The sequence below is a fragment of the Cupressus sempervirens genome, chromosome 2 (genome assembly GCF_028749045.1).
Source record: "Cupressus sempervirens isolate cs-2001-9-10 chromosome 2, ASM2874904v1, whole genome shotgun sequence".
In the NCBI taxonomy this organism is placed as follows: domain Eukaryota; kingdom Viridiplantae; phylum Streptophyta; class Pinopsida; order Cupressales; family Cupressaceae; genus Cupressus; species Cupressus sempervirens.
The window spans coordinates 165,943,548-165,965,940 of record NC_143119.1 but is presented as its reverse complement, the minus strand read 5'-3'; the positions used below and the strand labels follow the sequence as shown (position 1 = coordinate 165,965,940).

Below are 22,393 nucleotides of genomic sequence, written 5' to 3'. Positions count from 1 at the left end.
GAGTTGGCTAGTTATCTTGGTGCACCTACTTAATTTCTTCCCTTGTAAAAACCCCTGCTGGTCATGAACTAATAAACACCGAATTTTCTTAACAATTCAGTGTTTGGCATTTCGTCAAACACTTGGCAGGCTCCACAGATATTATTGAATATGTGACTTTAATTTATTTTTAAATTGTGAAACCAAACCAGAGAATGGAATTAGTGCTTACAATACCCAATTCAAAGCTTTAATATGGAAATTCTATTTCCTTATCCAGTGTTCTGAAACTTTTCAAAATTTAAGCCAGCTAACAACTTATGCAATGTTTACTGCAGCAGAGTTATTGTCTACAATTCGAGGGAAAGGAACTTAAAACAAAATGAACCTGTAACATGCTATGTCATGTTTTGTCCCACATGTAGGCAAAGATTGCACACGCCCGATGGTGTCAATGTTTGGATGTGTAGCTGCCCAGCTGTAGAAGATTATAGTCAGCTTAAACGCCAAATACAGTGAATTGACACAGGACGCTTGAAGAATAATCAATCACAGGCATTCCGAATCAGAATTTCAGAGTCACCCAATCATATACATCAAACACCAACTCAAGAGTCTATTTGGCATCGAGATTTTCTGGCTTTAATCACACAAAGTCCAGGTGCAATCTTCAGTCAGAATGCAGGTCCTTAGTTAATCACTGTAAGCCCTTACTGCTGGCTGTGAAGCATGCAACGGAACCCTGCAATATATCACAGGCCCTAGAAATCTGATTTCAGGCCTTGTGGGAAGAAACACAGGTCCTCAATGTTGACTAGTAGCCTTCCCCAAGGCAGAAACGGTAGAGAGAAGTGGCAACCACTGTCTGAAAAGGTGATGATAGCCCCAATGTGAGCACAATAATATTCCAGAAATAGCTCACAGGCAGGAATATCCAACAGAAGATACTAATATCTTCCCAGCTTTAGTAACAATCTCCAGGAATTAAAATCTCTTAAAATCAGACAATTACCACAAACGAACTCCTCCTTTAGACACAGTAAAACAGTAAGGAGTGATGGCAGATTGCTATACAACAGCAGTGATTTGCAAAACAACCTTAGAACAATTTTCAGCTTCAAACCTAATACAGCTCCAACAAATAATCTTCCTTCAAATCACACCACAAAATGAATCTCTCCTTAGATACAGAAATACAGTAGGACAATGTTGGCCAATTGTATACTTCAGCACAATTGCCAAGAACTTCTCAGACGAGACCCTTATACTTCAGCAAGGGCTCACAGGTCAGAAAACAGGAAAAAGCCACAAAGGCACAAAAGCAAATATATAATTGAGCGTGCTTTTTCCAATGAAATGAGCTCTCATTTATAACGTTTTGTTGGTCAAAGTTTCCTGAAAACACCACTTCAAAAATTGTGGAAGTTTCCCAAAAGAACTCAACACTAGAAACTTTCCAACACATTTTTTAGAAATATCTCTTAAAGTCATTATTATAATAATATAAACATTATTATAATAACGCAACTCCATGATTAATAAATAAATTAGAGCTCATGCAATTATTACTTGATTAATTTCAGGTGACGACCAACTGCTGAAGCCACCCACTGCACTGCCAAAAATAGACTTACTAAAAATAGTAAGTTCACAACTGAGACCCCCAAAACACCCTGTCAGCTCATGAGGATCGCTATGATGAGCTAACTCCATCAATTGCGCAGACTAGCCAAAAATAGGGACATTACATCCCTCTTCATGCTAGCAGCTAGACTTATTTTTATTGTTGAAGTTTCCTCCTCATGTAAACTTGAAACTCTGATTGTATATTTTTTGTTTACTTGATTTTGTTTTGAAATGAATTTGTAGAGTTGGCTAGTTATTTTGGTGCACCTACTTAATTTTATGGCAGCAACAAATTCAAGATTGATTGATTGGGTTAGGTGCATGAATGGGCAACAAACTTTTGTCAACCCATGGCTCATGGTAGAAAATTAGAGTTTTGAACAATAAAAAAATATATTGTCTGAATCTTTTTCAGGAGGCTACAAGTCCATATTGAGTGGATCTGCATAGCTTGCCATTGGGATTTTAATATAGAAAAAAATGCAAATATGAAGAAATGAAACTGAATACCAAGGCTGAAAGAAATCAATGAGTACTTAGTTTTTTGTTTTCAACTGCATTACAAGGAAACAATATCACCAAGCCTTGCTTATATTTGCAAGAAAAATGTCCAAAAAATTATCTCAGAAATGACTAGAGGTCGGAGCCATTGAAGTACAGAATCACTTGCTCCTGATAGTGAAATACTTTGACCAGATGATGACTGATTTTTTGAGTTCTTATTGGAAACAGCATCATAACTGTCCCATAAGGCCGGATTCACACTCCACTCACCCTAGACTGAGGCATGATACTCTCAATTGGACAACTCCACAGATAACCGACTCTCAGGCACTTGGATCTGTGCCTTGTTTTCTCATGCCTAGCCCTAAAAAGCACAGAAATTATCCTAAGATCTGGCCAAACTCCATCACAATCTGCTCTTGGCTTGGAAACCTCCGATGAGGTGAGTGTGGCTAGGGTTTTCTGAACCTTCATACGAGTCTTCACAACAGTCCATCACATCACTCCAGATCTGCCCTTGACGTGGCTCAAAATCTGCCTGCAATCCCCCAGCCTGCAAAAGAATACAATAAAATAATGAAACCACAGAGTTGGGAGCAAAAATGGAATAAGGTATGTCAGGGTTTTGTCTAACCTCCTTGCACCAATCAAGGTTTTGTCCTGATAGTGTCACAATTTGTGAAGAGTATCCAAAAGTTACTACTTCATCAGGCTCCTATGATCAGCACAAACTCACTTAAAGATCAGTTCCTTTAAATTTTAACACTTTGTTAGAATCACACGTTTTGGCCTTTCTATCACATTTTCTTTGTTCAAACTCTTTTCTGGCCTGCCTGACTGTTCAAAAGATCTTGTTAGCTTTGAGGCAAAAGTGGTTAGAGTTGAACAATACACAAAATAAAACATAAAGCATGACGATTTGAAGAAGAGGGTCAATTTTTTTAGATAAAGGATGAGTACGTATCTAACAGGAATATCTGGAAACAGAAAACCTACACAAAACCTGAAACATTCAGTTCCTTTGGAATTTTTGACATCAAAAATTTGAATTCGAACTGTCTGTAGTGATTGTTAGGAGTTTGTGAGGATTTATTAATGGTGGGATGTGCTTCAACAAGTATTATTCTGGCTTTAATGTCTCTTTCTTTTTATATCTGTAGATCTTGTGGCTGACTATTTCCTTTTAATGTCTGGAATCTAGATTCAGTATAGTGTGCAAGGTAAGGGATTATGCAAGATGACAAAGAACTCGCATAAAAACATTGCCAATTGGGTTACCTTGCTGGAAAACATCACTAATTGGATGACCTTGCATGAAAACATCGCTGATTGGGTGCCATAATAGGCAAGGCAAGTTGTAATCATTATGGATTTAATATGAAAGAAGGTTTCAATTGGCTAATGACTCAAATGCTAGCTTGCATAAATGGCTGGTTGAGTTGTGTCCAAGTGGAGGAAGGAGGTAATAAGATATGACTGTAATACATTAAATCTACGATGAGAAGAAATCTGGAATAAAGAGGATGAGGGAAGCAGTTTCATTAGTAAGGATTGCAAGCCACTTTCATACATTAAGTGACTTTTCTAATGGCCCACAATCTAGAATCTAGATTCTCTATAGTGTCCAAGGTAAGGGATTATGCAAGATGACAAAGATCTTGTATGAAAACATTGCTATTTGGGATATCTGGTTGGAAAACATCGCTAATTGGGTGCCATAATTGGCAAGGTAAGTTGTAATCATTATGGGTTTAATGTGAAAGGAGGTATCAATTGTTTGACGACTTAAATGCTCAAATGGCTGGTTGAGATGTTAAGTTGTGTGTCCAAGTGGAGGAAGAAGTGTAATGAGATATGAATGCAATATCTGGAATAAAGAGGATGAGGGAAGCAGTTTCATTAGCAAGGATTGCAAGCCACCTTGATACATTAAGTGACTCTTCTAATGGCTCATGGAGTTGATGTTCCTTTAATTGTATGTAAGGAAGTTTAAACTTTATTAATTTCTCTACCCGCTTCTATATTGACAATGTTCTAGGTGCACAACATTCATTTAAAGGTACTACAAAGAACTAAGAGAAGCTCTACAAGCTGAAAAAATGCAAATCTAATAGTAAAGACCAAAAGACAATATGTTAGAAATGGGGCTTAGGACTTTTATCAAATGAATGGAATGCTGACATAAATAAGATCCTGTTATTGAGGTTTTCACAGCAAAACCCCATTGCAATTGGGGACCGTCTCGTTTTGCTTGCCAGTAAGTGTTAGTGGTCATAGGCAGCCTTAGTTTAGTGGCAGTGTTGTGGTCTTCATTTCCATGTGATGCTTTCGAGTAACTTAGACAAGGTCATGCACTTGACAGTCATAGCCATGAGGTAGGTTTGAGGTTGATCAAGCTAGGCAACCCCTAAATCTTCCATGGCGAGCCCCTTAGCGAAGAAAGTTGAGATCTTGAAGGAAGTCAAAGTTTTAGTGTGACTTTGAGATTGAAGTTGAGAGCTCAAGAAATGATAAAGTGTGACTCTTATGTGAAATGAAGTTGAAGTGTGGTGCAATAAGGAATGAAGGTAAGTTTAACACAATGAAGAGAGTAAAATCTGATTTGAATCAAGGGTGTCAAGGCAGTCCAAGTTGCAATTGAAGGTATAATATTGAATGGAAAATTGAAGATATTGAATTGAAGCCATAAGAGTTTGGGTTGATAGTGAAGAAGTTGAGAAATCAAGTGCAAGAGATGATTGAATTACAAGTCAAGATGTCAAGTTGAAGGTAAGTGTGAAAATGAGAAATCAATAACTTAGAAGATTTTGAAGATCAAAATCTGTGATGTACTGAACAATATCAATCACCCGATGAAAAGTCACTTGAGGGCAAGCACATGAAAACAATGTATTGAAGGGCAAGTATACAACATAAATGTGCTTGAGGAAAAAAATCCAATGGCAATATACTTGTGGGCAAATATTCGATGACAATGTAGTCGAGTGAAAATACTTGTGGATAATATACTCGAGGGAAAATGCCCAACAACAATGTATTTGATAGGCATTGTACTGCATAGAACACTACAAGTGCAAGATCAAAGTCAGGACATCAAGATCATATTGAGATTTCAACTACAAGTGCAAGTCCAAAGTCATGTCAATGGGAAGGCTTCAAGGTGAAGAACTTTAAAGGATGAAAAACAACATGAATGTGAGCCATCACAATTAATTAAGGATTTGGAAATGTTGAGTATCAAGAGATATTGATAAAGTGTACAAGACAAGCTTGTTGAGGTGACACATATTCATCTTCAACTTTTTTAGAATTTTGCAGTTGCAAAAGTCCAAAAGCATCTGGTCAAATCATGCTAAGTGTACACGTGGATTCCATTTAATGTAATGTTCCCATTATAAAATAAATCATTTATAAAACTATTGTTAATGGGCCGATTGATTTAATGTATCTCGGACCCATTTTTATTTTTGTTTCCGTAGTTTGTGTCGCTGTCAGCTATCTTTGTACACCCTCGGAGAGTTTTCCCGACGGGTATTTAAGCATGGCTTGTAGGTAGTCTTAGGGTATGCAATTTATTTGAATTATTTCTTTGTACTGCGAATTTCATTCAGGATTCTTTGTAATTCACCATTTCGGAAGTGAAAGATCTTCCCTATTTGGCTCGTGTAGTTTTGGTGGGATTCATCCCTCACCCTATTCTATCTTTGTACTGCTTGTTTTGGATTTGGCAAATCTGGAACACCATTTGTTATTTGGAACATATCTATATTTATTTGTGCTATTTCATTATTCTCTGGAGTATCTTGTATAGATTAATTGAGTTGTCATTTCATTCTGGAAGACATAGCTCTTGGTGAATTCCAAAGGAGATACCATACTACACCTTGCGAAAGCCTTCCCCAACATGTCGTATGACCTCCGCATTCCCTCAGTGCACGACCTCTCACAACACCATACACCAACATCCTTCCACCACACGGTCCTCACATCATCGCCTACGAGCATTCTTCCAACTCCGTACGGCCTCCTCTTCACCATACCGTACGACCTCCCTTTCAGCATACCGTACGACCTCTTTTAACATACCGTATGACCACATCTAAAAAGCCGTACGGCTTCTACCGGCCTTGCCCACTGTACACTAATCACCCATCGTGTGGCATAGATCAAGCTATCGTACGGCCTCCTGTGACCTTCCGTACAGACTTACTTGAGCAATATTCTTGATACTGTACGCCATCCGTACCTCACCCGCACAAGTAGACCACATACAATTATTTTATTATTTGTTCTGATCACAAAGGAGGAGTGGAATATTACACTTAATGCTTTTAACCTAATCTATATTTAGATTGGCCAATCAAACTAATCTAATTTTCTCATTGGCTTACAAGGTGGCATTTTAACATAAATAGTCAACATTTAATACTTGTAATAGTTAGCTACACTAGGGCTTTGTTGGATCAATCTAGGCCCTTCATTGCACTTGGAGCCTCTATAAAAACCAACTTGGATCATTTGTAAAAAAGAGACTTGGAAAGATTGTTGCAATAATATTTGCTCGAATCATTCATTAATTCATTGTTGTCTTTCATAGTGGATTAGTTGTATCATTTTGGAGTATTGCATGATTTCTACATTTCCTCACTTAGATTAGATTTTATTTCAAGTTGAGTAGAAGCAGTTGAGTATTTGAATGGAAGTAAATATGAATCAATCTTTTTGAGACTTGCTTAGTCCATAACTTTTCACAAATATGACAACTATATTCTCATAACATCCCTAGATGAATCATGAGCAAAATCTTAATTTTGTAATTGTAATGATTTTCTGATTTGCATTAGACTTGTGTGTAATGTCCCTATTTTTAGTAGGTTCCGGTAGTTGGCTTGGTTAGTTCACCATCATGGCTCTTGTGAGTTGACAGTGGGATTTGAGGGTCTCAATTGTAGGGTTATAGGCTTTCCAGCACCCTATGGTGTGTTTTGGCTCCGTTTGAAAGACTATTAATAGTAAGTCAAGCTGTTGGTTCAGATGAGCTCAGTTAAGTTAGAGGAGTTGAGTGATGCTCTCAATTTTTATTTCGGGCCTCTGGTTTGGGCTCCAAGAATCTTAGAGGGAGCATCTATTTATAGTAAGTCACTCCGTCAAGTTCATTCATCGTCTTTCTTCATCAGGATCACTCTGATGTTGTTTGATTTTGATTTTGATGCTTCTTTAGTTGTTTTTGCAAGACGGGTGAGTTATTATTATTATTCATCTAAATATGTTGAGGTTGCTATTTTTGTTGGTGTTTAATGTTGCTCACCTTAGTATCATAACTCGTTGGAACTTAGTTGAAAAGTTTTAAATCGTGGGCACAAGAAACAATGGCCTTGTGTGCCAGAGTATTATGTTCTAGTGGGAAAGGTCATTTTGGAGCCAAAAACAATTAATAAATTATAATACAATGGCACTTTATTATATTTTAACGTTGTGTGGAGGAAGCTTCTTAAGTGAAGTTCATTTGGAAAACTTGTGCCATTTGGAGATTATAAATATGAGGCCATTTGATGGGAAAGGCATCTGATTGATCATTTTCTTTTTATTGCTTGTGAAGAGTATTTGAGTCTGATGTTTTTGTGCCCTTGCTGAAGTATAAGGGCTTGAGTTTGTAATCTACAGCTGAAGTATTGTGGATTCAATTTTGAGAATTATTGGGTTGCTCTCCAATCTATTGCTGAGGTATAGCAGAATGGGAATTAAAGTTTTATGAATTAATTTTGGTGTTTCCATTGGCTGTGCTGACTGTAAGGGAGGCAATGCTTTATTTCTGGAGCTGGAAGTATTTGCATTGCAATTGTGGTCATTACATCTTGGAGGACATCATCGATTTGTAGTTGAATTGCATTGAGTTCATTTGGCATATGTGTAGACTGCTGAGAGAGAGTTTTTCATCTTGGTTGTCTAATTTTGAAGAGTTCAGTGGCTGCAAATATAATCTGCAGACCTGCGATTTGGTTCTGGAAAATTGCTGTGCATTGTGGAAGCTACAGATCACCTGTAGCAGCATTGGGTCTTACTTCATGGAATTGCACGGCAAGTGCTTGGCAAAATCCCAAACTTCTGATTAGTGAAGAAAATCAATGTTATTTAAGCTATAACCGGCTGAAGGTTATTACATCGTGAACATAGATGTATATCCTATGGCATTTGAATATTTATTAGATATCTTGATAAATGAAGCCTCATACTATATATATATAAATAAAAATTGCGCGCTCCCACATCGGCATTTGCACTTGTATCGACAACTTAGCCCATACCATTAACAACTTCTTCATTGTAAATTTACCTTGCATGGTCATTTGGAAGTCTAATGAAATTTAGTTCGATTATTGTTTGCACATTGATATGCATCCTTTGATGGTGTTTTTGTAATGGTAATAGTTTGAACATCTTACATTTCCCTTAGAATATCACACTAGTTTGATGGAGTTGATGACAACATCACGTCTAGTAGTCACAAATAAATTCACAATTTCCTGTATTCTAAGAGTAGAATAGAAACCCTTATTGCTTTGTAATTTGTTTGGCTATAAATAGTTGAAGTAGTTGATGTCCATTGATTGAACAATGTAAGTCCCTTTGTGATACCCAACATATCACATCATTATAACTGAGTGAAAGTTCACAACTAGAAGGAACCTTGGGGTTGCCTTATTTGATCACACAATTCAGATACATTGTTTAGCATATGAGCTTCCTTGTTCAAGAGAGAGCTGGAGATTTGGTCATTTATTTAAAATGCTAAGCATTCAGTTCAGCATGTTGAAGTGGTCATAAAACTTGTGTCGATAGATCCCTATCAACATTCTAGTGGATCACAATGGTATAGTTGTTTCTTGAAGTTCTTTGATGTTTCACACAGTCGAGAATGCATAGAATTTGTGTATTTTGTTGAAGTTAGTAGTGTAATAGTTAGGAGTGAAGAATGTTGTTCAATTTGTCTTTGGCATTGCAATTGCTAGGACATTTTGTTAGGGGAGGCATCCCACTATTTATTTTAGAGCGTTTGCATTCCTTATTACACTAAATTAATGGTTGAGGACATTGGGAAGTTTGATTGGTCAATAGTGCAGTTGAAGGTTCTTGAAATATCATAACATTTATCCACAAAAATACATGGGTGCTTACTAGGATGAGAGAGCACACCAAATGTTAAAAGCTTGGGTAATCAAGTTTAAACAATTTCCAACAAGTTCATCACTTTGCAAAGCATTATAAGGTATTATCTTCTCTCAAGCATACACTTGCAAGGAATTGTTTGTTGGAGTTTGAATATTGCGAAAGGCAAAGGGAAGAAGGTTATAGACACCCAATGCATTGTTCACCAAGAGTGCACAAGAGATATTCAAGGTAACTTATAAACTTATGATTTATGAAATTTGATTTTTTTGTTTTTGTGTTTTAAATCAAATTTGTAGCGACAAAGCCTTTGGTCAAGGTTTATGAAGACAAGATGCTAATGAGTTATCTTGATTAGGCCACAAAGGCCATATTGTATTATTACGGTGGAAACAATAGGAAATATGAAGTAGTTTGACAAGTTTTTGATTGGAGATGGATGAAACAACCTCTCTAGTTAACATGCCATATGGTACTAGTTAAACCCAGAATTTTTGCCTCTATAAGGTGGATGAAGTGGTTATGGTGGTCTGACCTCGTGCCCGGGTACACTATTTTAGATCAGTTGCAGGCCTACAAATCTATGGAATGGAGGCTCTTTTCTTTGTCTTGATTTTTTGTGCATTCAAAGAAGAGAAAAACAAAACTGAGTTCTCAAAGTACACCCTTCTTTAACTAAATACAATTTTAATTTAATCCATATAATTTTTTTATTGTTTTATTTGTATATTTATGGTGAGAAGATATTGTGCTTGAACACTGAATGTTCCAAAGTAAGTTATTTGTTTTGTGTTACCCTTGTAGTGCTTAGGTAAGTTATTTGTTTTGTGTTATCCTTGTAGTGCTTAGGTTTGAGTGCAACGAGAGCCGATCTGAGAGCATTTAGTAGTGACCTTGATTTTTTTCAATACAGTTTTCACCTTCACACAAAAGAGATGGAGAGGCAGGGTTCTTATAATGTCATCTACTTTGATGTCATTGATTCATATTCATATTGTTTTGCCAAAGATGTGGATTTAATGTTCAATGACTAAGATCCTGCTGAAATAAAGAGAGACAGAAAAGATGCAAGCAAAAACACTAGAAGATGACAAACTTATAATACCTTTGGAAAATGGTTTTGGGTTACCTCATATCGAGGTTGAATACTACTGGGAGGGTAAAGAAGAAATTGTAGACTGTAGCAGTAGTGCAATATTTGTAATGTTGAATTTTGAGCCTTTGAGTGACATATGTAATCATCAATGCCCAATTGATAATTACAATAGCTGGATATTTTTTCTAAATTAATTCCATGTGCATTATTTTTTGTGTATCTGTATAATTTATATTATTTGCCAAATTTTTGTTGATTTCTATTCTGAATGAAGCATTTGGGACTCCAAGTTTTACTTGAGTTTGATGTTTTGAACTATGGTATGGACATCAAACCTGTGTTTCTAACATTTGATTAGTATTTTTTTTATAGGACAAATATATGCAAAAAGTTCATTTTCGTGAGCATAATGTTCCAATCCCAGATTTTATGCAGGTATGGTTATTATTTCTTCATGTGATTTAGTGTTAAAGTTAGGGAATATTGACTCTTATCCTATTAGGTATTGTAGCTCTTGAAAATTTTAGTGAATTCATAATCCATTTGGTTGCAGATTGACTGCTTTGAAAGTGCGAAACTAGCAGGTGATCTGTTTTCTTATCCACTGATGATAAAAAGTAGACGTCTTGCTTATGATGGCCGAGGCAATGCTGTTGCAAACTGTGAAGAGGATATAATTACAGCTGTTTCTGGTAAGGTGTATTATTAGTTTAATACTCCGTTATTGTCTTGGCCATGCACAGTGCAAATAAATTCCTTGCATCTACTATCATATGACTGAGTCAGTGGCTCCTTGATCTCTATTCTAAGCTTCTATGTCATGCTATTCTTGTTGTCAATAAATTAATGATATCCAGCAAATTATAATATAGTTTTGTACCATTAGCTTTGTTGCCATTTTTACAATTGATTTCCTTCTCGATATTCTATTTTATCTTTATTTCAGGAATTGAGTTGTTTCCATATCCCTTTGCCCTTAGATTACACTGTTGCTATTATTTATTTGATCACAACGTGTATTTTGCCACCTATACATTTAACACTAATTGAGATGCTCCTCTTCTCACTTTTGACTGATTAAGTAGTAGATCTCCATTGCATAGGAAGGCATTCAAGTCAAGGGACATGTATTAATAATTAAAATTTGGGGTCAATGTGTTTTCTTGTGTATTAAAACCACTTCGATGATATTAACCAGGGTGAAGCTCTCAGATTTTGCGGTCTTTGGCATTTTGATGTGCAAGGCCACAGGCTTTGTATCTTGAGGCTATTTCCCACAAAAAATCTACTTTCTTGAAGAAGTATCTATATTTTTTAGTTGCTTGATCTTTGCTTGATTTTCAATTTAGTTTGCTGTCCTTATCTTTAGTTTACTTTCTTTGTAAATTTGAAGTCCACAATGATAAGTTGAGTGGGAATATTGCAATCATATTCAAGATCTTGCTTACTTACTAAATGGACCATACAATTATTCAAAGCACAGGTAACTTTGTTCATAGACATATAATATTATTCAAAAATAGCATATTAATTCAAAAGATATGATAGTTGCTTCATTCATTCAATGCTCTCATGCGAAATTGGGATAGGGAACACTTCCAACAACACGGTCCATTTATCTAGTGGTAGAAGAACTATATCAATTTGATGATGGTTGCCAAGGAATTCCAACCATTGGCAACTACCAAAACTAATTCAACCGGCCAACAAAATATAACCATTCCCACAAACTGAAAGTAAAATAAAACTTAAAAATAAATAATATGTTTTATTCTATTTATGTTAGGGCCCATAAAGGAAAGTCCTCTTCTAGGCAAAAGAATGTAGAATAAACAATCATCATTTCTTCTAAACAACAAAATGGAGGATAAACAATCATCATTGAGGGTGGAGTTGGGAGATATCCTTGAAGGTGATATAGACATTGAAGGAGTTTCTGGTGATAGAAAGCTGCTTGTAACTTGTAGATCTTCTCAGTATGTTGTCTGAAGTGATGAGAAGCCAAAAGTTCTCTTTCTCTGGCTGTTTGGACCATCGGCATAGCCTTCATTAATTGAGCTTTGGCCTTCTCTTTTGCCATTTGGAGTTTTTCCAGATCCTGATTTTTCTTGGCACACTTACATTGTTTGAACTCTATTAATTGAGATTGTTGAGCTACTTGAGCTTGGGATCTCAACCTTTGATCTTTCAAGTCCTCTTTTAAATTGTTTCTATATTTGGACAGATTCATTGATTTCAATGTGAATTATATCTTGATCTTCCATCTCAATCTGCAACATGAGGTAGAGGTATTTGAACTGACAATCTTTGGAGTACAGGGCTTCTAAAACCTTCTTATTTAGTACTTGAAAGGGTGTAATATCCCCAAATAGGGATAAGGAAAAAACAACAGTATCTCCAAAAGTATGCAACTGAAAATTCTGAAATTTTATTTGTAAATAAAAAACCTTTCAAACTCAGATCTAGACTTAGAATACTTGTCTGATTTTTTTTCCTAATCTAGACAAATTACTAAGTATTAAAAAGTTTTGGAAAACTCACTGAATCCTCCAAAAATATTTAGAAACCACATACATTATTTTTTATCTCATTTTTCTGAGATGAATATGAGTATTAACATGCATATTTATGCTCAAATACCTCAGAAATATCTTCAAAACCCAAGCCAACCTTGCCAGAATCCTCAGAAAGTCATCTCACAATAACAATCCACTTCTCCTTTTTGATGTCAGCTTCAATGACACTGAGGAACATGCAAGCATATTGCTGTAGGTTGTGTAAATCCCCACAACTCTGAATTAAATTTCCAAAATGGCATTAAAACCTGACAAGGAAATGAAGCTCTGAAAATGATGTGCTTGGGCATCAGAGATCAAAGCCCTTCTACCTAAACACACCCTTCGAATCGGCAAGTGCCCATATGTCTCTTAGAAACAAGAGATAACCGAGGTTTAAGTTTGGTCCCAGTTTGGGTTTGGATTTGCAGGTTCGATCACATTTTAGGAGGGGTTTGGGGTTGCTTTGTGTTTTTCCATACAAAACGCACACACACACACACATGCAGTGGAAAATAAGTTCATGAGAGACCACTATGCTAATAGTAAAGTAGCATTGCGCTGTTGTCTGCCACATATGGCAGCATTCGCACGCAATATAAGTGCTTGTATGCCAGATATGGTAGTAATTACATGCCAAGTATGGAAGTATTCATATGCCAAATATGGTAAGTATAGAAGTTATATACAACAACTACGTACCAATGTGAGTAGAATACTAACCCAATAACAAGAACATATAGATCACACATAAATGACAAAATGCCATTTTGTTGATTGTACCAAAGGATTACATTACCACTATTACTAATGTTCTCCAAATTATCATATCTTTCTCAATTCCCATTAATTCCTACATATAGCGCTCTAGTTGGTTACGAAAACCAATCGTTGTGGCTCTTCAGTACACATGTTTTGATAACAACTCTTCTTTATACCCTAATTACTTTATTACCAGTGTTCATTATTTCCTCCCTCAAAAAGTAGTCATCTTCTAAACAACCAAAACAAAATTATTAGGCTAGTGGGCTATTGAGACAGGTGAGAAGATGTCTCTAGAGTGGTAGATGCTGTCATTCGCACAAGCTGTTGTCTAAGTAGCTTCACATCCTTTCTATTGTCAACTATTTGGTTCATGCTGTTTGTAGAAGTCTCAGTGCATCCATCCTATTCTTCTCTACAAAGGCCAACTTTTTTGCATCCGCTTCCCAAGTTACCTTCTGAAGTTCTACAAAAGTGGACCTAAAAGTTTCCTCAATTTGTGAGAGGATAGTCATAATGGTTGATTGTGCGCTAGATTCTTGTATGGTCTGTGGGGCTCTCCGTTTTTGTATCCGTTCTTCCATTTCTTCATTGGGTCAACCATGCTTTGTGAAAATCCTCTTAAACACTTCGTGGCAACCTGCCTTCATGAAGTGTTATAGGGACTGTTGTAGAGATCGATACTCTCATATCTGCTTCTTTCTATCCTTATTTCACATGTGGCACTGGTCATGGCCTCTAATTTTGCTAGGAATCACTATGTGCACTCTTCAAAGGGTGTTGGGCCTTATACATTTGTTGCAGCTCCACCTTCTCCTATGTGCTGACTCTCACCTTCCATCCCAACAGTTTCCACCTAGAGATCCATGTCCTTGTATTCTCCCATCAAAGTTGGGGAGGGTGGCAGTATATCCTCCACTCCTGTCCGAAATCTAGAAAGTAAGTTGTCTGTCTCCTCCGCATCCATCCCACCATCCTTGCTAGTGTCCCGTTCCTTCTTTTTTCCCTGAGTAGCCATGGTTGTTGGGGCTATGATCTGTGATGGTGTAGGAGTGGTAACAATTTGAGTGGCCTGAGGTGGAGGTACTCTTATGGGTGTGACTACTAATGCAATAGGCTGTGTTGTCTCCACTCCCTTTGAGGTAGTGATGCATATAATGTGGGCCATACTCTTTGTAGCTTTAATGTCCAGTACCTTGGAATGTGGATTACGTCATGAAGGAACTAAATGGGCTACAATGAGATCTGGGAAGTTGTAAAGGCTATCTTCTTTACTCCCCAATCTAGAAAGAATGGCCTGTTGCCAGCCCCTTGACAACCTACCTACTATGGATGCCTTGTCTATCCTACTAGCTGTACTAGTTGTGCAGCTGCTTCCATGCCCATGCCCATCGTGCCTATCCTCTTGCCACCCCGATCCTCCATAGGGTCTCTACAACAGATGTACGTATGGATGACTTTTGTATGACATATCCAAAGCTGTACCTATACCTTTGTTTACAATGTTGATATCCTCTTATGTTCCTAGTAGAGGCCCTTCCATGACACTTTCTATGTCATCTGATGTCTCCTCCCTTATGTCTTATCTTGTACAATTCATCCCTTTCTATGTCATATTCTTGATTATGTTTTTTGGGGAGGATCTTACTTGATTTACTCTATGAGGTGGTTCAGCATTAAGTGCATGTATTCTCAACCATGATGATCTATTTGATGACGCTTTTGAAATATTTAATCTGAATTCACAAATTTCAGTCTAAGGATTTGTTATCTAAAGTTATTTGTTTAATGTTTAGTTTTTTCCCTTGGGACTGCCATTTGAATTCTAAAATTGCTAAATTATACTTATATGAATAGCTCTTTGATCTTTTTTGTGTTGTTAGGAATCAACACAATATTCACCTACACTTCTTGCCCCAATTTTGCTTTGTGATGGACTGAAATTTGTGAGAGTTGTGTAACCGGTTCTTTTCATATTAGTAAATTTGTTTCTTTCACAAAATAAACACTTGCTTTCCATGGTTCCTAGTAGTAGTTATATCTATAGAAGATTTTTCACTTAACTTATATTTTAATTTTGTTTTTTTCTATCTTTTTGAAAAGTCAATATTATGGAGAAATCGGATGTCATTTGAAAACTCTAGTCCATTATTTGCATAGTTGAGTACATTGATATGAAATTGGCTCCATTGTCAAGGGTGCATGGCTTCGCTAATGTGCAATTCAATACAATGCCTTATATTTTGGAAATCTAGATATCCATTTGGTGCAACCATCAGACTCTCGCACCCCCTTAATATTGATGCTTCAAAATTTCATAAACTGCACATTTTATTAATGTCTTGAAATATTTTGACATTAAATTTTACTCATTCAAATGCACCCTTGTTGCTTGTGCACTTGATGATTTGGAATACAACTTTCAAAATCACATTCAGCTTGAATGCTTGACAAATTTTTCAACAATTTCTTCCATTTGGCATGATAAATGATTCAAAATTGCTCAATTTCATAATCTTGTAAAGACTAGATAAAAACAAAGTATGAAAAGACACAACAAACTAAAACTTGAAACACTTTGTATTCAAGACCAATTAGGATAATTCCTTTGGCTTGAATCTTGATGGAACACAAATTTTTTTTTATGGATAGAATAGAATAAAGAGACAAATTACCTCCCTAGTTTAGAGTCTTAGGATTTTCATTACTAAGAAGCTTCCCATTCTAATTTGAAGAAATGAGTATCCATACATGCTGAATCATTTTACAGTTTTTAAAAGGGGAAAAATAAAATGCTAACAAAATCAACTCCAAATGGCAAGGCACATGGGAGTTACATATGACAACTATAATTGAAGTTAAACATTTTTTTGTTGGTAGTTACATTCTATTTTGAAGGGCACTCCCTTGAGTGGTTGTGATGATTCTTACCATGGTATTTTGAGACCTTGTTGGGATACCCGAGTCTATAAATTGAGGGCTTGAAGGCATTAAACGTTGGCTTTTGTAGGTTTATGTTGTTGGTTTTCCTTTCAAGTAGAAGGTGTTTATCGCTATTGAAATAGGAAGGCTCATGTTGTATTGCAATGTTGTTGTTTGGAATATGTTGGTTTCATTGCTTTGGAAGCTAGGTATTCTGCACATGGGTTCCCCTAGGGCTTATTTGCGTCACTGTTGTGGTTGCTTATTTCCATGATATATGAATAATTTGGGGGCATTGCAGCCATGACTTTGACTTGATTCTGAAACAAAGAATGACTATTCTTTGATTGTGGGCCTTTCTCTTCACCTCACACGGTCCCTATTTTAACAACTTATTTGTCGTGTCCATGTGAGAATGAGAGACATCTTTGAGGGTGTGGGAGAGCGACATAGGTCTAGTGGGAATGGGATGAGCATCTAGTCTTTATATTTAACTTGCATTAGCTTTTGGCAAATTTACTGTCCTTGAGCTTCTTCAAATCTATTGATACCTGTGAGCTATCTTACTCATCCATTCCATGTTCCTACGAGGATCATCATATTTTGATTTTTTTGATAAAATACTAATAGTAATCAGTCCGTCTATTTGTGGTAACTTATCTTTCTTTGCATCCACCGATGTGCAATGATTTTATTTTGGTTCTTTTCCACCATGTGGGAATTCAAAGGTTGTATTTCTTTCACATTGTCCTCGCAAGCTTCAAGATTAATTCAATCATCTTGGAATTCTTTGATCTTCTCATCATGTACAACATTTTTGTTGATTATGCTCATGTTTTATGTATGTTCTAAGCTATATTTTTCCAAAATAGTGTCGTGTTATCAAAATCAACCTTTATTTCTGTTATTAAGAAGTGCAAGCTTTTGCAATAATTCCTCTTATTGGGATTTAAATTTTATGAGGATTTAGGCAATTCATTATTTCACCATAATATTTTCTCGTTTTCTTGGAGATGGACTTTGTTTTTGGAATGGTAAATTAGTGCTTTCTTTTATCCTTTTCTATACATAAAGTAAATACCTATTTTTCTTCTATGTTTTTGGTTGCAGCATTAGGAGGTTATGAGCATGGGTTGTATGCAGAGAAATGGGCACCATTTATCAAGGTTACTTAAATTAAAAGGACGAATATAACCCCCGAAGGAAAAGTAGACTGCATTTTCATGATTTCTATTTTGTGAATGCTTGAATATTTTTTCTTTTGTTAGCATTTGAACGTGAGTTCTCAATAATGCAGGAACTAGCTGTAATTGTGGCAAGAGGAAGACATGGCACTGTTTGTTGCTTTCCAGTAGTTGAAACTACCCACAAGTATGTAGAATTTAGCTCTGACCCTTCTCTAAAGGTGCTACTGTGTAGTAACTGTAAACATGATAAATATCTACACTTGCTCCATATTCAATTAATGCTGTTATTCCGTTACTCTCATACTGTAGAGATCTCTTTTGACAAAGTGAAATAAATTGGCGTCTAAAATGAAAAACCAAATTGGTATCATCATTAAATATACCTATTGGTTGTTATTCTCTTCTGTGTTTAAATTCATAGAAAAGGAATTCATTTCTTTTGTTCAACTCTTTATAGGAATTGTAAAGATCTGCTCTTTAAACTTCTGTGGACTATTACTGTATTGTCCATTGTTGTCTTATATAGAGGGTTGTCCACCTCATATTTCTCTCTCTTGAAGTTGTCACATTCTATGCTACCAGAAGAACCAAAACTATGAACATACACGTGTTATCTACATGATTATTGCATTGACCAGTTGAGCATGAATTCCTTTTTTTTGTTATTAGCAGTCACTGCACTCTTATGATTACCAAGTGACTGGGGACTCTGAGTTTCACTTCTCTTTCCAGGATATTAATAATGCGAGCCAAGACTTTGTGGAGTTTCTCTAATTTCTACACTACATAAAACTCCATAGTTATTCTTTATCCAGTTTAGCTGTTTTTTGATTATTTTTTGGGGACCTATTATTGGGGCCCCAGCCCAAAGCATTACTGTAAGAAACATGAAGTACAACAAATAAGATGCCTGTTTGAACAACCTAAAAAAGGAAGTATAAGCAATAGCATAAGCATAGAAATTGAGCAACAAACATAAAGAGCTAGCTAAAAATGTAATGTCCCCTTTCTGAAATATTATTTAATAATAAATAATATAAATAAAAAATTGCATTATAAAAATAATAAATACATAACTAATAATAAGACATAATATAGTTACAATTTTGAATAACCTAAGAAAGGAAAGTATAAGCAATAGCATAAGCATAAAAATTGAGCAACAAACACAAGGAGCTAGCTAAAAATGTAATGTCCCCTTTTTGAATATGATTTAATAATAAATAATATAAATAAAAAACTGCATTATGAAAATAATAAGACATATAATGTAGTTACTAATTAATTTTAGGTTAAGAGGTTTGAAATGGAGTACAACTTATTTAAAAGGTGACAGAGGGATTAAGAAAAAGGGAACAAAAGTAATTAGGTAAGCATTAATGGCCGCGTAACTGGATTTGCAAGTCCGACCCGTGGATCGGATCCGGGTCTGTGCTGGGTTTGGATCCACAAATTGATACGTAATGGGTCAATAAATAACCCTATGGATCTGTGCATAGAACCACAGGGTCATTTATGGACCCTGCTCAGACTGCCTATGAATCCGTGTGGACTCGGAAAAATCCGAAGCGGACCCTTGCGGACCTAGAAGCCAAAAAAGAAGTGTGGGGCCAAAATAACTTAAAAATAGGTTTTTATTATTATTGTTTTTTGGACTCATTTTCTCTCTCATTCTTACGAGTTTGAAGTGAAGTGATTCAAATCCAAGGAGATTGATTGTGGAGTGACAAATACTTTCCTAAAGGTAGATTTGAGTGTTGAAGATATGCATTTGAACCATTTTCTTTAGTTTTTTCTTTCATTGTTTCAAGTTTTTCTAAAGTTTCATATTTATTCTAAGTTTTGTAGAAGTTTTGATTTTTTTTCTCATTTTTGTTATAGATTGTAAGTGCAGCAATTAGTAGTCAAAGCTCAATGGGTGGGGAGGGATCTCAATATAAAATTGATAAAGGTTCTCTGTTATGAAAACACACTACATGGATTTCATAGTGTAGTGGACATGGGGGTTTCATTTGGAAATGTAATTTTTGTGATGTACAATATAGAAGATCCTACTCTAGAGTCAAACTTTGTTTCTTGGGCCTTGAGGGTAAAGGGATTAATATGTGCGAGGGGATAGATAAGATAGGGTTGCCAGCTGGACAAATAACAACATTTGTAAAAGAACAAGAAAATGCTAACAAATTAGTTCAAAAAGGGAAACACAATGCTTATAGCGGGAAACAAGAATCAATGACACCACCCATTCACCAAGCCTATAGACATTCCTTCTTGCCTATGTCTTCTAGGGATGATGATGATGTAGGAGAACCACAAATCACCTCCTACAAGAGAGGTCCATTAGATAAGGCATTTCAAAATGTGTTGAGAGATATAGCTGATGAAAAAATTGGATGTTGCCTCTTTGCAAATGGTGTTCCATTCAACTTAGTTAGATCACCTTATTGGAGGGAGACGATGCAAGCAATAAATAATGCACCTTCTGGTTGCCAAGGCCCTAGATATGAAAAGGTGTGCACCACTTTATTGCACAATGAGAGAAAATCTAGAAACCCAACTAAAACCCATAAGATATTCTTGGGTTTAAAAAGGTGTGTCCACTGTCTCAGATGAATGGACTGATTACAAATGCCAAAAACTACCATTGATTAATGTTATTGTCGTGTTCCCTAGAGGGACAATGTTTTTGAAGGTGGTAGACTACGAGGGACAAGTAAAAGATGCTGATTTTATTGCTCAGATTCTCATTGATCCCATAGAGGCAGTGGGTAGTGATAATGTTGTCCAAGTTATCATGAACAATGCAAAAGTTTGCAAGGTCGCTGGTGCATTGGTAGAGGCTAGATATGATCACATCTTTGGGATAACATGCACCTTCCATTCTCTCAATTTGGTAATGCAAGCCATTGCCACCCAAATAGATTAGATGAAACAATTATGTAAGGAGTTTGGGGAAATTCAATAGTTTGTGACAAATCACCATATGTGACTGACACATTACATAATTTTCTCCAAATTCGAATTATTAAGGTAAACTTAAAAATTTAATTTATTTAGTTTCATTTATGAAATATGGGTTTATGTCATGTTTTACATAATTAAATGTGTTACTAACTTACTATTAACATGTTTTTAGGTGGTTGAAACCTGCTTTGCATCACACATAATTGTCCTTAGATGACTTGTGAGGGTGAAAGATGCATTGTCACAAATGGTGATGAGCAACCAATGGGGTATTTGGAAACAATCCAATACAACAAGGGTCCAAATGGTCAAGGCAATAATATTGGATGATGATTGGTAGGCTTGGGTGGATTATGTATTGAAATTCATCGAGCCTGTCATATTTATGCTTATGTTTGTTGACATGGTTTGACCATGCTTGGGGGGCATCTATGATGCCATAGGCACCATGTTGGAGAAAGTCAAATTGGTAAGTTATAATACAATCATCTATCCTAGTTTATTATTATTAAGAGATATCTAAATATAAAAACTTTTAGTTTACATAACTTACATCAAGATACTTGACATGAACATCATTTTTATTTGTATCCTAGATCATACAAAGGAGAGAGAACGACCTTGCAAAGACCTTACACAAAATGGTGGAAGAAATTGTTCTCCACTGCTAGAACAAGATGACTACACCTTTGCGTCTCCTAGCTTATGCTCTCTCCCCTAGGTTTTATACCCTAGAGGCACTTTCTGTTCCACCATGTTGGAGAAAGTCAAATTGGTAAGTTATAATACAATTATCTATCCTAGTTTATTATTATTAAGAGATAGATGAATATAAAAACTTTTAATTTACGTAACTCACATCAAGATACTTGACATGAACATCATTTTTATTTGTATCCTAGATCATACAAAGGAGAGAGAACGATCTTGCAAAGACCTTACACAAAATGGTGGAAGAAATTGTTCTCCACCGCTAGAACAAGATGATTACACCTTTGCATCTCCTAGCTTATGCTTTCTCCCCTAGGTTCTATACCCCAAAGGTACTTTCTATTTCGGGGAGAATGACACGTTATAGAGATGCTGAGGTCGCTAGTAGGTATAAGAGGGCATTCAGTAGGATCTTCAATGATCTAGAGGTGGGGGACAATGTTTGGACAGACTTTCAATTATTTATGTTAGGTAAAGATGCAGATCTTGTTGCTTTGAATGATCAAAGAAGAATGGAATTACATGGTGGTATCTCAATGGGAAAGATTACGTGTACCTCTAGCCTCCTGCCACAAAGATCCTATCGCAAGTAAGTTTTTAATTTTAAGTGTTTTTTATTTGTTTTTGGCCGCTTGCAATGTAGTTTAACACTTAATTTTGTTTGTTTTCTCTCTAGGTTGCTAGCTCTTCTGCTACTGAGTACAATTGGAGTACATGCTTCTTTATCCACTCAGTCAAGCATAACCAATAAGGCTCCAAAAAAGAAGAAGACTTGGTTTTTGTTCACAAGAACCTATGCCTCCTATCATGAAAGGATACAAAATACAAGAAGGGGGCAGAGAAGCTTTGAGATGTGGCGCTGAAGTCGGCTTACTTGGATATGATGATTCAAGACCTTGCTAGAGCCATGTTGCTTGATG

General features: G+C 36.1%; 1 protein-coding gene across 1 annotated transcript in view; it reads left to right on the top strand.

The window, feature by feature from the left end:
- LOC149571571 (phosphoribosylaminoimidazole carboxylase, putative / AIR carboxylase) overlaps positions 1-22,393 on the top strand; it is a 216,522-nt gene that overhangs the window by 32,712 nt on the left and 161,417 nt on the right. The window contains exons 4-7 of the mRNA XM_089813080.1: positions 10,745-10,807; positions 10,926-11,064; positions 17,722-17,777; positions 17,909-17,982. Coding sequence (XP_089669206.1) covers positions 10,745-10,807; positions 10,926-11,064; positions 17,722-17,777; positions 17,909-17,982 — 332 coding nt within the window. The remainder of the gene's footprint in view (positions 1-10,744; positions 10,808-10,925; positions 11,065-17,721; positions 17,778-17,908; positions 17,983-22,393) is intronic.